Genomic DNA, 16,183 nt, shown 5'->3' with positions numbered 1-16,183 from the left:
GATATTATGAATTTCGCTTACAAGTGATCTACAATTACTTAATCCCTGTTTGCTTCCAATCTCATAGGAACATGAACTAAAGTACGTAGGATCCAATCTTTTATAAGGTACTCTGCTTATTTTTCACTGGCTAATTTATTTTTCAATGCCGGGATAAAGTTATAAATAAAACTCATGAAACGAAGAGTTAAAACTCCCTTGACGGAAAACAAGGACAAACAAAAAAGGAAAATAGACCGAAAACGATGGTTTATCTGCAGAAAAATTTGAGAATCTGACCCTGCAATATTACTTGGCAAAGATTGAAGCACTTCAAAATTGTGGATAACGTGTTAATAACAATGTTTTGGAAGCAAATGAGGACATACTAAACAGCATCTTCCTTTATTTTTCTTCATGCAAGAAATGCAGGTGGATGCGCATTTGTGGTAATCGCTTAGTGATGTGCCTGCTGCCCAAGATCAGCTTTCTCTATTTTCTCCACCAGTCATCAGTATCCCTTTGAAGAATATGCTTCTATTATTGGCAACTAGAATTATTCAATTGAATTCGTACGCCTGTATTAGCCAAAGAAAAAAAAAGAAAAGGTATTCCAATAACCCTCTCGTAAAACAAAACTACAAAACTAGAACTTCTCCTATGTAAATAGTTGCATCATTAGAAAGTGGTGGTTAATTAAATGTCCCACATTCTTACCATCTTCTCGTGACACAATTAATTTCCTTAGCTGAAATAACAAAAAATTGTCTATTCTTCGATGGAGTGAGGTATATATGGTTGTGAAAGGGCATTCAACTCCATTAGGTATGAAAATGCTAACATCATTTCCTCACATTTTAGACTCATTAGAGGACTGTCACTCGATTGCATGTTAGCACAAGAGGGAGAATATCCGCCATTTTTAGAAAATCAAGGGCTGATAAACATACATGTCATAGTCATAGACAGGTGGTTACACATTCCAATTTTAACAGCCACTTTAAATTTGTAAAACGAGAAGGGAAAACAACGTGGCTCGCCAGTGCTCTTCATCTATCAAGTCAGGTAAGAAAGGGACTTTTTTCTTGAAGCATTGAAATTAGGAAAAGCAAAAATGCAAAGACATTTTTAAGGACTAATTTCACTTTGCACCTCCAAACTTGTTTTCTCTTTTCACTTTGTACTGTAAACTTCAATTTTAACTACTTTATCTCTTAGCCTCTTAGATGCATCCCACTTAAATCCAATTGATAGTATTATTTGTTTTAGCGTAGAGCACACCTTTTTTGCATGACTAATAGGGATTGTGAATTGATGATTAGTAGAGTGATTTGGATATGCGCCGTACGCGTGTCCTTTTATTTCGTTAATTTTGTTGACACTATTATATATTGATCAGAATTAAGTAGGACGAACTGAAGAAATTTTCTTAATAAGATACAAAACGTCCAGGATTTGTACAACATGTATTAATCACTTTATTTTTCTACATTTCATGACAGATACTTAGGTTCCACTCCGATTCATTAGCTCTTCCGATGATCACTCACACGTATTAATTCAAAACATGCTTCTATAAACACTCAAGTTAAATTGACGGGGCTAGCGTCTCGATTATGTAATGCACAGTAACAAGTGATGATGGATATGGCAGCATGGGGGACCAAGTCCTGTATTCTGTTTTCCACTTTTTTAAGTTCAGAAGCCGTGAATTTGTCAGGTTTTTCGAAGTATTAAAGTGATAGTTGATGGAACCTTATTCATTGCATATCTGAAATCACTATTCTACCTTTTATAAAATTTAATGATCTCAAGTACCAGTAGTATTGTTTATTCAAACCAAGGATCACAGGACGGTAAGAATAATTGAAACAACTTTTTTCTTGAGCATGCATGATTGTTTCGAATATAATCACCAAACCAATCATGTGAATATATGTAGGCAGTAGGTGCGTGGATGCAAGCAAGAAAGAAAGAAAGTGAAGTGACTATTAAGCTGCAAGACAGTCCCCATAAATTGAGCTTTGTTTACCTCCAACAACATTTGCATTCTAACATCCATGCATGCATGATTCTCCACTTTAACCATTTTGCCATGCATGATTGAGTATTGCGGTTTCCTTTCTTGATTAATTAGTACACTTTTGGAATCAATTAGCAAACTTGGTTAATGAAAATTATTTAAACTTGCACGGTATTTTAATCATCATTTTCTTTTGAAAGGGAATAATTTTGATCAAGTAAAAACAGTGAAGGAAGAGGCTGCAAAGTACATGTAGTTTTTTACAATTGGGAAGGGAACAACGAAAAAGACAAAGGACAACGTCAGAATAAGCTTGTTGGCCTGGAGGTATGGTTTTTCATGGGGTGGAGGACTTAGTAGAGATACCTTCTCATCCACATCTCTCTCTCTCTCTCTCTCTCTCTCTCTCTCTCTCATTCTCCATCTTTATCTTCCTCTCTCTCACACACTCAAGACACATACATATACTGAGAAAGCAAAACACATACAGCGGAAGTCTTCTCTTATGTTTATGCTAAAGGAATATGGTGCGGTCTTGTTTGTTTTCATCTGTGTGGCTTTTTATTGAATCTTGATGGTGCTAACAGCTATCAGGCAATTTTGGTTAATTCAAATATGATTTGAAGAAAAGGGCCGACACTGTAAGATTTCACTCAACACTTGATATTGTAATCTTTCTCTCTTTTGATTCACCCTTATAACAAGAAACCTTTTCTTCCTTTTTCAAATCAGTCGTCTAGGGTTTTCAAACAATAGATAGGAGCTAGCTAGCTTCATATGATTCTACAAGAAGCTACTAAAATCAACCTACACAAGCTTTTATTTATCAGTGCCTCTTTCACCATCACTTAGCTAGCTGAATTTAGAATCTTCTTGAATTATAACTAGGGTTTGTATTGGATTCTGTTGTCTGATTCGAGAAAAAAAGAAGCTTGATATCATCTGTTGCTCATCAATGAATCTAATTGGCCGGAGTCCAAGATTATAAACCAACCCTCTAATTAACCTGCATAGCTCTATACAAGGGTATACCCAAGATATTTAGAGGGGAAACTAAGGAGAGATCAAGGTTGTATCAAAAGGAGGCTTTTCTAAGATGATGAAGGCTGCAGGTATGGTGGTAGAAGACAGCATGTCAAATTTGACATCTGGATCTAATGATGCTAGCATTTCTTCTGGCAACAGACTAGAAATTGGTGCTGTGTACCCACAGCAGCAGCAGCTGCCTCCTTTAGCATCATCACCGACTAATCAAAGTGCTCAACCAGCTTCAAAGAAAAAGAGAAATCTTCCAGGCAATCCAGGTAACAAAGTCCAGCATTATATATCTATTGCAGTATATCCCTTCTCTTGTAGACTGAAACAGTACTAAATTAAAGGAAAAACTTCTTGGATATTAATCTCCTGATTTTCTATTGCCATCGGGAAATTCCTTAATTAGACCCTGAGGCAGAAGTGATAGCTTTGTCTCCAAGAACCCTTCTGGCAACAAACAGGTTTATATGTGAGATCTGTAACAAAGGGTTCCAAAGGGATCAAAACCTCCAATTGCACAGGAGGGGACATAATTTACCCTGGAAGTTAAAGCAAAGAAGCAACAAAGAAGTAATAAGGAAGAAGGTGTATATTTGCCCGGAAACTACATGCGTGCACCATGATCCCTCACGGGCACTTGGGGACCTCACTGGAGTCAAGAAACACTTTTCCAGAAAGCATGGTGAGAAGAAATGGAAGTGTGAAAAGTGCTCAAAGCGTTACGCTGTTCAATCAGATTGGAAAGCTCATTCCAAGATTTGTGGTACTAGAGAATATAGATGTGACTGTGGAACCCTTTTCTCAAGGTAATCGATCTTCTTTTTTTCTTTTTTAATTTAGGAATCTGGGGTCAAATGGATGTTCCATGCACATTAGAAAGAAGCTACCAAAATACCCAATGTCAAATACTTTGCTCGCATTTTTTGACCCAAAAAAAAAAAAATACTTTGCTCACATTCAGTTTTACTAGGCAATTAGTACGTGGTACCACCTTAAACATCTTTGCCTTGTGAATCTTGTGTTGTTGTTGCAATGTTTTGTCTTTGTCTTTGTGTGTATGTGCGTATGTGTAGTGAATTTGTATCATTACAAGTTTTGTAGTATGTCCTAACACTACTTTATTTATTCTTTCACTGCAAAAAGCTAAAAACAAAGAAAACTTTACTGCTAAAAAATCATGTACTCTACTACTATCTATGCTGCCACCATAGATGAAAGCGCAGAAAAAGTTGACGACAGAGACGGACTCAGATGAAAAAGAGGGAGCATCGTTCATAGATATATGGTACCGTACTGTCTATTGTTTAATCTGCAGCAGCATTTTGATGTTTTATTCCTTTTGTTTTTTTCTGTTTGTTTTTGTTTGTCAGGAGGGACAGTTTCATCACCCATAGAGCTTTCTGCGACGCCTTGGCAGAAGAGAGTGCCCGGGCAATTACAACAAACAACCACCCACTAGGACTACTAGGCGGCGGCGGCAATAGTACTACATCTTCAGTCCAACTCCACCTCCAAAACCATCCTCTCCATGGCGGCGGCCTCCCCGTGTTTCCTCTCAAGCGAGAACAAGATCAGTTACAGTTACAGTTACAACGACAACAAAGCTTCAATAGCAACTTGAGGCCACCAGAGCTGCCGCCTTGGCTCTCTGATCCAGGGGGAGGTCCACCAACAAGTCATGACTTGTTCAGCAACCCGAGACTGGACCAAACCATGATTCATCATCATGAAAATGTCAACAACCCTAACCCTAATCCAACTCTTTCCTCCTCATTCCAAGCCGCCGCGGCATCGGCATCACCCCACATGTCTGCAACTGCATTGCTGCAAAAAGCAGCACAAATGGGAGTTACAATCAGCAAACCTGCATCAAGTCAATCAGCTGCTGGTGCGGACGAGGTGGCGGCCGCTGCCTCGGCGACAACAACGATGCTGAGACCCCACCAAGCAGCTCACGTGAGTACTGGTTTGATGGGTTCGACATCAATAATATTGGCCACTTCTACAGCTGGTTCTAGCCTGGGTCTGGCCTCACGTGAAGATCAGATGGGAATAGGGTCTAGTTCTGGATCTGGGCTTATGCATCATCACGGGCTGATGGCATCTTTTGGGAACAAAACTAGTGCTATCACCTCTGCAGGTTGCATGGAACATCCACACCAAGCACAAATAAGTGTTGGTCCATTAACAACTCATGATCATCTAGGAGGAGGAGCTTTGATGGGTATGGTAAATTCTCATCATCACGATGGATTCGGGGAGAACTTTCAGGAAGTGTTATTGACTTCAAGAAGGGGGAATAATGGAAGAAGTAATAGCGGTAAAGAAGGTGGCGTATTTGGTGGCCGTGGCAACAATATTAATGACGGATTAACAAGGGATTTCTTGGGTCTAAAAGCCTTCCCTACTGCTAGAGAAACATTTCTTAGTCTGGATGATCTTCATCAACTTGGTGGCTCATCTTTCAATGACCAGCAGGGTCATCACAATCCAGCAGCACCATGGTAGAGATTTAGTTTGAAGTAATTATGTTTATGTTGGGCATATGAGATTTCTTCTTTCCTATTAATTTGTTCGTTAATTGTTATTAGTTGATTTTGTCCCATACATATATAAATATATATATGTGTATCTGTGCTGCTACCGTCCTCCAGTTCCTAGTTCTTTTCACATTTACAAATGACAAGGTTTTATGGTTATTGCAATCGAGATTAATTCCTTGGCTAGCTGCTGCAATTTTGTACTGGTATATCTGTCATTTTGTGTTAGACAATGTATTAGCAGGACCATTTCAACTGTAGCAAGGCGATCTTTCATTTTCTTGTGTGTTCATCCCCCATCCACCCCTTTTTTATCTTTACATTTTTGTTCAGGGTGGCTAGACCACTAAGTGGATTCTTGGTTTTGCCGCTAAATTAAAGAATCATTATCAATTTAATGGCTCCTCATTATAGTACAAAAACATCAAAGGGCAACCAGTAAGCTTTGTTTGTCATCTTGTAGGCATTTGGGGTAGGTGTACAATTGGCTTTGGTACATTTAGTGTGATTGGATTCATATATTGGGTTGGTGTATATGAACAAAATTCAAGTTTACAATAAAGTAATGTTAGTTAACACCAAATTATGTGTAAATCAATAATTGAACAATAACCGTACTAAAATCTTAATTAATGTACCTACTCCATCCCGGAATAATAATCGTGGATTTTCTCCTTGTTTCTGAAACTATTACTCGATAAATTTTTGTACATGTGGCACTGAACTCTGATTGGTACGACAAGAGAGAGAGAGAGAGAGAGAGTTTTATGGTTGGCTGTTGAATTTGAAAGGTGAAAATTATACTTATTTTTTTCCAATCCGCTTATCAAAAGGTTTCAGATTGATATGTAGAAGGTACAATAAACATCTCATTGATTACTATTCTTTCCGTCCCATTTGATAGTCCTGTTTCTTTTTTCACACAATTTAAGAAAAAATAGTTAACTTTGTTAGAAAAGTAAATTTAGATTGTTATTTTTCTAAAATACCCTCACATTAAATATGGTACAACTTTATGGGAACTTGAATTGACGGTAAAAAAAGAATCAACTCTCATTAAATGGGGTAGGTTTATAGTAACAACTACTTACATTGAATAAGGGTATTTTAGAAAATTTAAAATACAATTACATTTTTCAATTGGAAAGTGAATTACAATTTGGAACAGATGAAAAAGGAATACAGGACTATCAAAGTGGGACGGACGGAGTAGTACTTTCTGGCAGTCAAATTAGAATCTTAATACCTACTACTACGTCCGACAATATTAGTTAATTCTGGAGTGACCACTCGAGTTAGACATCTTTTTGTGATTATTTTCCGGTAATTTGCTTTATTTTACCCTTGTTGCTTTCTTTATAAGGGAAGAAGTACTTGGGTAAGTGAATTCTCATGGGAACCTTTTTCTTTTTCTTTTTCTTTTTCATTTTCGTGGGAAATTCTTATGGGAAATTATTCCCTGAAAAGCAAAATATATAGACTTATGAAATTTATTCCAAATGACTATCAAAGTATCAAATAAAACTAGGGAGAGGGATAGGCTGTATGGTACATGAGTAGGGAATATAAGTGAGAAATCTTGAATTCGAGATTTTTTACTTACATTGAAAAGAAAATAATTCAAAAAAAAAGTATCAAATAAAACAAAAGCTAGAGTAAAGCTTTAATTTGGTAGAAAAAACCATGAAAAATTATGAGAACAATATTCTGATTCTACCTCAGGTCATAGACTCAGACAAGGTTGTAGTACTGTACTTCTTCGCAATTGCCCTCCACATTCTAAAACCGGGAAAAAAAATGTTGTACAATTTTTCGAACGTAAATGCACCTTAAGTTCTTTGCAGTTGGCCATGTAGAACTTAATGCAAAATATTAGTTTGTAAAAGGTTATCATACAGAATGATAAACAACTAACGAATGATTATTTCTTGATACAAAGTTTTTTGCGTATAGCTAACTACCTCATGTAGTACATTACAACTTCTTAATATCTCCCTTTTCTAAGCACATATTTCGACTACTGCATTCGCATAATTTACTAGATTGGATAGTTTGTTGTACATTACAGTATCTTCCTTTTCTTTGAAGCATCAAATTGTTTTTTTTTTTCTGTCGCATTGAACAATAATGATTTGGATCTCTTGGGAGAGAGATGCATATAATACTACATGTGCACAACTCAAGAAATTAAGCAAATCAATGGAGCCCAAGTGAAGGAAGAAAAATAGGTAATAGTTGGATAGTAATTCTAATCAAAGTTGTTCTTACGTTCCCTTTGCATATCCGCGATTGCATTCCTTTTATCATTTTGTAACTTTTAGCATGCCAACCAAATAGGCCCTTAAAACATTTGGTAAAAGTATCACACATGAGGAATTATTTTTGAACCCTTAATCACTTGGTAATGAAACTAGCATTTCCTCTCTCAGTTGATTGCAGATTGAGCCTGGGATTAAAAATCCCACAAAGATCAAGATAGATATCTCGGCTCGGGAATCGTTGATGTTTTGTCATTGGAACACGGCAACTTCTACTGATCATCATCGGCACAAGTTTCTCTTTGTTTTTTGGCTAAATTATGAATATTGAAGCTTCCTGTGCTGGTGTATTGCTTCCCTGATATAAGAAAAGATGAATGAGCATGGGGGTGACCTTTACGTAGGCGGTGTAATACTAATACATGTGCGTGCCGACAGGGAAGCTTCTCGGTGTGAGGCAGGTAGATGTTGGGTGACAAGGGAAGGTACCCTAACTTTTCAAATGTTGGCAATGACATGGTAGAGTGTGTATCATCAGCGACGCTTAAAGAATGATTCATCTAAATTTTCTGAATTTAAGTATTTCTTGAAATGTTAATGGTAAGATTTGTCTTAATGCAATAACTTTGTTAATCCTAGTGTTAGTTCAACTAGAATGAAACAGAAATAGTTCCAAATGTCCCTTACATTTGGCTAAATGAATTTTATCGTCCTTCACTTTGTTAACTTTGTATTCCTTACAAATTTTAGCAATAAAATTTAGTTCCAACTTAAATTTTTGATCACTTTTTAATCTTGAAATCACTACGTCATCCATATGCAATCATTTTTTGTCTACAAGAAGATCAGATCCCACTTTTTTAATGAAAAAAATGAATATGATTTGGGTCTAATCTCACTTATTTTGAGGAAAAAAAATTGAATATGGATCGGATCATTTGCTTTAACGATAAATGGTATCTTACCTTTTTTTTTTTTCCCTAAAAAATGACTATGTTGATTCGCTTAATGGATTCAAGGTTAAAAAAAAAGATAAAAAACTTAGATTGGGACCAAATTTTACTGTTTCAATTTTGTAAGAGACAGAAGTTATCATTTTGAAAGTAAATAATGAAAAGATTCATTTGACGAAATGTGAAACATTTTAAACGATTTTCTCTTAACCTGTCGGCATAGAAACGATTTCATTCTCAAGATTTATTAATTTTTAAGAAAATGACTTGTTACTTTATTACTAAAAAGGGATTGTGTACAAATCTCCCTTGAGGTTTGTCATGATTGCAGATTGTGCATGCACTTACCTCCTCTCGCTGAGTGCCAAATGACTTGTCTAATCTTCACACAATAAATAGAATAACATGTGAAAATTATGCTTAAGACAACAAAACTTCCTAACAATCGTAATTACTTCCTTGTGAGCCACATTTGTACCTCATATCACTTATGAGCTGAATTTGGACTTCAACAATCAGTAATTGTTTACGTGAACTGAATTTGGACATGTCCACTCCAAAACTTATAAAAAGTAACTAACAGGCCTAAGCCCACTGAGGCCCTGCCCTTTCTACATAAATAAAATGCATTTGTTTTCGGATTAATGTTCTTCATTTTGCGTATATATAATTATAGAAATAACAACATGCAATCAAGAATTCACTACGAATTTGAGAAGAAAAACTTCTCGGTTTTGTTTCTTTCCTCAACTGGGTTTGTTCGACTTAAAAATGCTTTGAATCCGTCCTTTCTCATCTCATCCCAAAGCCTGATGCAGTGAATGGGCTGAATTTGGACTTGGTTGTTGTTAATGTTCAATGGGCTAAAGTTTAACCTCAAGGTTGTGGACAGCCTGACTCACTTACAAGGCCTTGTTGACGGGCCTAAGCATTGATGTTTTTTGGAGAATAAAAGCCCACAAACATCTTCGGCCGTTCTCCCCAAAGTTCTAATACCGAACCGGTCCACTTAAACAAGCCATGGACACTTCCTCACCAAATCCCAAGATCTGAGGTCAAATATTACCAAAGTTTACTATACTATACGGTATTATGATTTATGAGGATTATTCATATGCGTACAAAAAATCTCTTCAGTTTTGCCCATTAAAAATTACTGATCCAGGGAAAAAATCCATCTCTGGTTGCACTCCCCAGCTCCCTCTATTCTCTCTCCATCCCTCCCTCCTCTCCTGAGTTGCAGTATCTGCTGAACTCCAAAAATATCCGAATAACTTACACTTCTATATTTAGGGATAGGGATAGTTGATTTAGAAAAAGAAAGGGGGAGGGGAAGAGTTTGGCGAAAGAGAGATTAGCCCTCTTTTGGGGACAGGGAATGGCTTTAATTCGCCTTATCAGTCGGGTCAGTTCTTGACACTTTTTTTTTTTTTTATTATCAATTGTATGAACATCAGAAATATAACATGCAAGCCAAGGTTTTTAGTTTTTTTTTTTTTTTTCCATAGGATGCTGAAGCCCTAATCTAGAAATAGGTCATTTAATCGTTTGGTATAAGCTTTGGTGGGTTTAGGAGTAATTAGTTATCAGTCTTAGGTGTAAAGCCAAAAGGGTTGTTGGGTAAGAAATTTTTTTTATTTTTTGTTTTTAAAAGTGGTGAAAGTTGCTGATTTTATGTGTTTTTTTTTTGTGCAATTAATGATATGGGTTTTGGAAAGACTCCATTTTTATGACTCTAGTTAGCTTTTTCTAGGTCTGTTTTGGTTGTATTGTAGGTGTGACTTTTGCCGATTGATGTGGATAAGGAGGGATGGTTATATGAGCTTTAGCTCTGATAATAATGGTTTCATGTTGATCATATGTGCGAAATTTCATTCTAATTGTGTTAGGACCTGTGTTTTGTTATAACAGGTTCAACGACAGCAGTCGCAGTTGGGGCAACTGAGCAATGTATTAGTTAGAGCTTATCGCACTTCACCTAATGCCCAGAAAGAGTTAGGTACGCAATCGAAGTCGCTTATTGTTGATATGGCAGATTCCCTGTTTTCTGATTGTGGTGCAATAATATTATTCTGCCGATTTTTGGATGAAAGATAAATTGATGCATGGCGGATGATTCCTCTTGAATTTCCCTTGGTTATATTGTTTACTTGCTCATTGGCACAAGTTTGAAGCATTCCTCTTCACCTTCCCTCCATTTCTTCTTGCAGGATATGCATTTGGGAACACCAAAAGATTTCGATCAAGTTATGCTGCTAGCCTAGCTCGGAGAAGTGATGAATTAAGCGATGCTGCATACCTCAAAGAGCTATATCATCGAAACGAGCCTGAGGCAGTCATTAGGGTGTTCGAAAGCCAACCCTCACTGCACTCTAACCCAACAGCGCTTGCAGAGTATGTCAAGGCACTGGTTAAGGTTGATAGGCTGGACGAAAGTGAGCTGCTCAAGACATTGCAGAGAGGCTAGTGTCATTATTTTTTTTTAATTAATTTATTTTTTTTATCTTCTCTCTGGCCTTTCTGTGGTGTACTCTTTCTGATTGGGTCTACATACATGGATAGAGTTTTACCAGGTCTACTACTCTTGTAGCATATCTTGATTAGTTCTACCACTGAAGAGTTTTGATATTCTGTGACGTTTCATTGGTTTGAGGAATTTGATAAGTATGTTATACAGGAATTACAGGTGCTCCTAGCTCCCAGGTGGAAGAAGAAATGGTTGGAGGTCTTTCAGCTTTTAGGAATGTGGGGAAATCTACAAAGGAAGGTGTTCTTGGTACTGCTAGTGCACCTATACATATGGTGGCTGCTGAAGGGGGCCATTTTAAGGAGCAGTTATGGCGGACAGTCCGTGCTCTTGGTATGGCCTTCCTTCTAATCTCAGGCATTGGTGCACTCATCGAAGATAGAGGGATTAGTAAAGGTACTTGTAGTTATGAGCTTTGCTGGAAGGTCTTAGATTATTTTATTGTATTTGTTATTATTATAATTTTTTTGTGTTATTGTTGTGGTTTTGGGTGATGAATCTGTAACCAAACAAAAGGTTATCTGCTGACTAATGCTCTTTACCATTTTCTACTAGGACTGGGTCTGAATGAAGAGGTGCACCCTAGTTTGGAATCTAATACGAAATTTAGTGATGTAAAGGGGGTTGATGAAGCCAAATCTGAGCTTGAAGAAATTGTTCACTATCTTCGAGACCCTAAGGTAATTGCAGCTTGTGCTTTCTGATCTGTAACAATCTCTTGGGTGGCTGGCTCACCTCCCTTTCCAATCACATGAATCTGTGAGTGAATAACTCATGCATTTTTTCTGTTTTTCTGTGCAGAATATCTAAACTTCTATAATTTGCAGTTGTTAATAGTTTTTCTTGCATCCTTCTTTCCATTAGCAAAAGTTAGAATATTCATATGGATCTACAAAGCCTTATTTAGCTACCTAAATTTGGTTAAATTTTGCCCTTCATTTGGTTCTTGATCAACAAGCAATTGACATGATATTAGAATTATTTTCTGGGAGAGAACTTTGATTTTAATGATTTTAGATTAGCCTTCCTAAACTGTCAAGAAGCGTTGCAGACTTCATTATGCTCACCTTTTATGTTATTGCAGCGGTTCACTCGACTTGGCGGTAAGCTCCCAAAAGGTGTTCTACTTGTTGGTCCCCCAGGTACCGGCAAGACTATGCTGGCAAGGGCTATAGCTGGAGAAGCTGGGGTGCCCTTTTTCTCTTGCAGCGGCAGTGAGTTTGAAGAAATGTTTGTTGGTGTTGGTGCCCGCAGGGTTAGAGATCTCTTTGCTGCTGCAAAGAAACGGTCTCCATGTATAATATTTATTGACGAGATTGATGCCATAGGTGGGAGCCGCAACCCAAAGGACCAGCAATACATGAAAATGACTCTGAATCAGTTACTTGTTGAACTGGATGGCTTCAAGCAGAATGAGGGAATTATTGTGATTGCTGCAACCAATTTCCCGGAGTCATTGGATAAGGCTCTGGTTAGGCCTGGACGATTTGATCGTCATATTGTTGTTCCAAATCCTGATGTTGAAGGACGGAGACAGATCTTGGAATCACATATGTCAAAGGTACTTTGCTTTTTTTGATGATAAAAACCTCTATTTCTTATTTACTCTTTCCCCAGTTTTTTCATTTAATTGTCCCACTTGTTCATCTTTCACTTACTGAATCAAAGAGCTTTAGTTTGCGAATTGAGGATAATTTTGTATTGTAGGCTCTGAATTAGTGTGCATATTTCCCAAAGGGCGATCTGGAATGGAAGAAGATACATGTGATGAATTCAGAAATAAGATGGAGGGGCCCTTGCAATGTTATGTAAAAAGTAGAAGCTTTGTTTGCCAAAGAAGATATGTTAGGACCCTAGTATACTCCAAAAAGTTACTTTTGTTCTGCCTGTTGTTGACTGAATTTGTCCAAAAGAACAATTCTACTGAGTCTTTTAGTGGCTTGTGTTTATCCTTGACCATTTTCAAGACATTTTTCAAGTCTTGCAATGTCTCCAAAAAGTTATTTTTGTTCTGCCTGTTGTTGATTGACTTTGTCCAAGAGAACAATTCTACTGAGTCTTTTAGTGGCTTAGTGGCTTGTGTTTTTCCTTGGCCATTTTCAAGACATTTTTCAAGTCTTGCAATGTAGATTTGTGCAAAGATTTGTACTTTGTTCTTTCTTCTTTTTGGCCACGTACCACACCCCATTCCATGTCAACACAGGTTTCATAAACCAACTCGATGAATCAATCTAATTCCTTCCACTAAGCTCTTATTTCAAATTCTCTACCCTTGTTTGCCTGGTGAAGTGTATTTCTCTGCCGTGCTCAATCCCTGACAGATCAGTTGTGAGATACTAGCTGGTCATTACTCGTTTGCTCACCTATACGTGATTCTGGTGCTGTAGGCAAGCTCCTGCTTTGTGTACTTCTGTTTGGATGTTTCCTTTTGTGCAAGAGCAAATTTCCCATTTGATATGCCATAATTTACATAAGCATCTGCACCATGTACTTCATTTGAAAGTTTCCTTTTTTGCAATATTTCTCTTTATAGTTTACATATGTAACTTACTTGAAGACATATATGGGTGATCTTTGCTAATCTTTCCTACGCCAAGTTACTGGTTGATGTACTGGCCATTATAGTGATGCGCATATGGATAACATCCATCTGACATGCATGGCTGATACTTGAATTATCTTTGATTAGCGCATTCCTTAGACAATTCTACATTTTGGGAGAAGGAAATTTCAGCAGGGGATTCTAATCCGAAATTTTTTTTTTCGCTGATAGGTTCTTAAAGCGGAAGACGTAGATCTGACTATCATTGCCCGAGGAACTCCCGGATTCTCTGGTGCTGATCTTGCAAACTTGGTTAATATTGCTGCCCTTAAGGCTGCGATGGATGGTGCTAAAGCTGTGACACTGGCTGATCTTGAGCATGCAAAGGACAAAATCATGATGGGAAGCGAGCGGAAATCAGCTGTTATATCTGATGAATCACGAAGGCTGACTGCTTTTCATGAGGGTGGCCATGCCCTCGTGGCTATCCATACTGAAGGGGCCCTTCCAGTTCACAAAGCAACCATTGTTCCTCGTGGAATGTCTCTTGGTATGGTTGCCCAATTACCTGACAAGGATGAGACAAGTATATCTCGTAAGCAGATGCTTGCTCGTTTGGATGTTTGCATGGGTGGACGAGTAGCAGAAGAGCTCATCTTTGGAGAAAATGAAGTGACTTCAGGTGCATCTTCCGATCTGCAGCAAGCAACCAATCTTGCAAGAGCAATGGTTACAAAGTATGGTATGAGCAGAAACGTGGGACTTGTTACTCACAACTATGATGATAACGGCAAGAGCATGAGCACTGAGACTAGGCTCCTTATTGAGGAAGAAGTAAAACAATTTTTGGAGAGGGCTTACAACAACGCGAAAACCATTCTCACCATGAACAGCAAGGAGCTCCATGCACTTGCTAATGCTCTACTTGAGCATGAGACACTCTCTGGAAGTCAGATCAAGGCCCTGCTTGCTCAGGTAAACTCTCAGCAGAAGCAACAACAACAACAACAAATGGTTACCGCGCAAAGCACATCGCAATCCGGTGCTGTTCCTCCATCAACACCCAATGCAGCAGCATCTGCGGCTGCTGCTGCCGCTGCAGCAGCTGCAGCAGCAACTGCTGCAGCCAAGGCAAAGGGAATTGCACCTGTTGGATCGTAGCATGGAGGAGATGCACAGGTCAATCCCGTCCCTTATTCATAACTATCAGGTTTAATGTGCATATTGTGTTTCACATGGAAACCTTTTAACCTGTGAGAAACAATGTAGCTAATTGCGGACTCCAAGGTGATGTTTATGTATGCTTTTGAATGGAATGTGTAGAAGATGAATGGCAGGGAGTGCTATTTTCGGTGTACCACTTACATTGAGTTCTATTCAATGACTTTTTATCGTCCGTTCTCCCTACTTGACCACATAGCTAACAGTGGGTTCAGTATAGCATTATGTTTTTCTGTTATTTTTTATTTTCTTATTCTTTATTGCATTTTTGTTAGTTCGATAGATGGACTCCTGCTGTGCAGTGGATGTACTGTGTAACTCTCAGTCAACATGATGCTGCATTGTTGAGAAATGTGGTTGTAGCTATATTTCTTGAATGGTCCTTGTGATGCTGTTAGTGCCTTGGCAAGGCCAGTTTGTTTGCTATACATTTTGTATTCAGGCGGTAGAAAATGGTTTCCATGCCATTGGCCTCTGTTTGTCTTGCGATTCGAAATCAGGAATCTGCAAATTTTCTTTTCGAGATGCTTTGGTCAGCAATATTAGTCTAAGATAACAAGTCCGGGTGAATCTTTCCACGTGCTTGTTTTGTGCTATACAAATGTAGAATCTGCGGAAGGTTGTATTGGAGCCTGGCGAGGGCTAGAAGGGGTGTAAATGCGGGATTAGTGTAACGAGTACATAAGAGGATTTGGCTCTTTTAACTCATTTAAGTCTAGATTAGACTGCTTCCTTCCAACCTGTTAGTGAAAAGATTTGCGTACTAAGGATCCGTCATATGAGAATATTCAGACATTTGATGGTGTTTGCATGCTAGAAATACGCAGAAAGAGTGAAAATTATGACTAAAAAACTTGAACAAAAATAGAAACAGTTGCCACATGAATGGGGATCGTTAACAACTGGCAATTGCAAAGTGAATGCAGGATCCTCCTGCTCAGAACTCAACCATCACAATTAGGACCAGCAGTTCAAGGACGCTGGTTTGCAATTGAAGGCACTGAAATCGAATTTTGGATTCTTGGCTTGTCAATCCATTGATAAGGAGGTGCTCCTCGATCAAAGAGCTGTCTACTTTTCTGTGTATTTTCCTGTGCACCTCTCC

The 16,183-nt window shown here is 38.0% G+C and overlaps 2 protein-coding genes across 4 annotated transcripts; both read left to right on the top strand.

The window, feature by feature from the left end:
- Positions 1-2,348: 2,348 nt before the first annotated feature.
- On the top strand, positions 2,349-5,763 carry LOC113707299 (protein indeterminate-domain 7-like). 2 transcript variants are annotated; one of them, XM_027229566.2, is made up of 4 exons: positions 2,349-2,643; positions 3,115-3,306; positions 3,444-3,843; positions 4,408-5,763. In XM_027229566.2, exons 2-4 carry the CDS (start codon positions 3,117-3,119, stop codon positions 5,543-5,545), a joined length of 1,728 nt encoding a protein of 575 aa, XP_027085367.2. In that variant the 5' UTR covers positions 2,349-2,643; positions 3,115-3,116; the 3' UTR covers positions 5,546-5,763. The 2 variants fall into 2 exon arrangements, with proteins under 2 accessions (XP_027085367.2, XP_027085366.2); XM_027229565.2 differs by having other exon boundaries at positions 2,349-3,306.
- A 4,068-nt stretch (positions 5,764-9,831) lies between these two features.
- Positions 9,832-15,253, top strand: LOC113706805 (ATP-dependent zinc metalloprotease FTSH 4, mitochondrial). Of its 2 annotated transcripts, none has more exons than XM_027228819.2 (7): positions 9,832-10,193; positions 10,700-10,787; positions 10,999-11,250; positions 11,475-11,711; positions 11,871-11,995; positions 12,400-12,876; positions 14,089-15,253. In XM_027228819.2, the coding sequence occupies exons 1-7, from the start codon at positions 10,167-10,169 to the stop codon at positions 15,016-15,018; spliced, it is 2,136 nt and encodes a 711-aa protein (XP_027084620.1). In that variant the 5' UTR covers positions 9,832-10,166; the 3' UTR covers positions 15,019-15,253. The 2 variants fall into 2 exon arrangements, with proteins under 2 accessions (XP_027084620.1, XP_027084619.1); XM_027228818.2 differs by having other exon boundaries at positions 9,834-10,193; positions 11,466-11,711.
- Positions 15,254-16,183: the final 930 nt, after the last annotated feature.

This window comes from Coffea arabica, chromosome 8c, assembly GCF_036785885.1.
Source record: "Coffea arabica cultivar ET-39 chromosome 8c, Coffea Arabica ET-39 HiFi, whole genome shotgun sequence".
NCBI classification, from domain to species: domain Eukaryota; kingdom Viridiplantae; phylum Streptophyta; class Magnoliopsida; order Gentianales; family Rubiaceae; genus Coffea; species Coffea arabica.
The sequence above is the reverse complement of the archived record's forward strand: the minus strand, read 5'-3'. Positions and strand labels throughout refer to the sequence as shown.

Coding starts and splice junctions, on each gene's coding strand:
- LOC113706805 (XM_027228818.2), top strand. CDS start 10,167: ATGGCTTTAATTCGCCTTATCAGTCGG. Junction 10,194..10,699: donor TAATTCGCCTTATCAGTCGG/GTCAGTTCTTGA, acceptor TTGTTATAACAG/GTTCAACGACAGCAGTCGCA. Junction 12,877..14,088: donor TGGAATCACATATGTCAAAG/GTACTTTGCTTT, acceptor TTTCGCTGATAG/GTTCTTAAAGCGGAAGACGT.
- LOC113707299 (XM_027229565.2), top strand. CDS start 3,099: ATGATGAAGGCTGCAGGTATGGTGGTAGAAGACAGCATGTCAAATTTG. Junction 3,307..3,443: donor AAATCTTCCAGGCAATCCAG/GTAACAAAGTCC, acceptor TTCCTTAATTAG/ACCCTGAGGCAGAAGTGATA. Junction 3,844..4,407: donor TGTGGAACCCTTTTCTCAAG/GTAATCGATCTT, acceptor TTTGTTTGTCAG/GAGGGACAGTTTCATCACCC.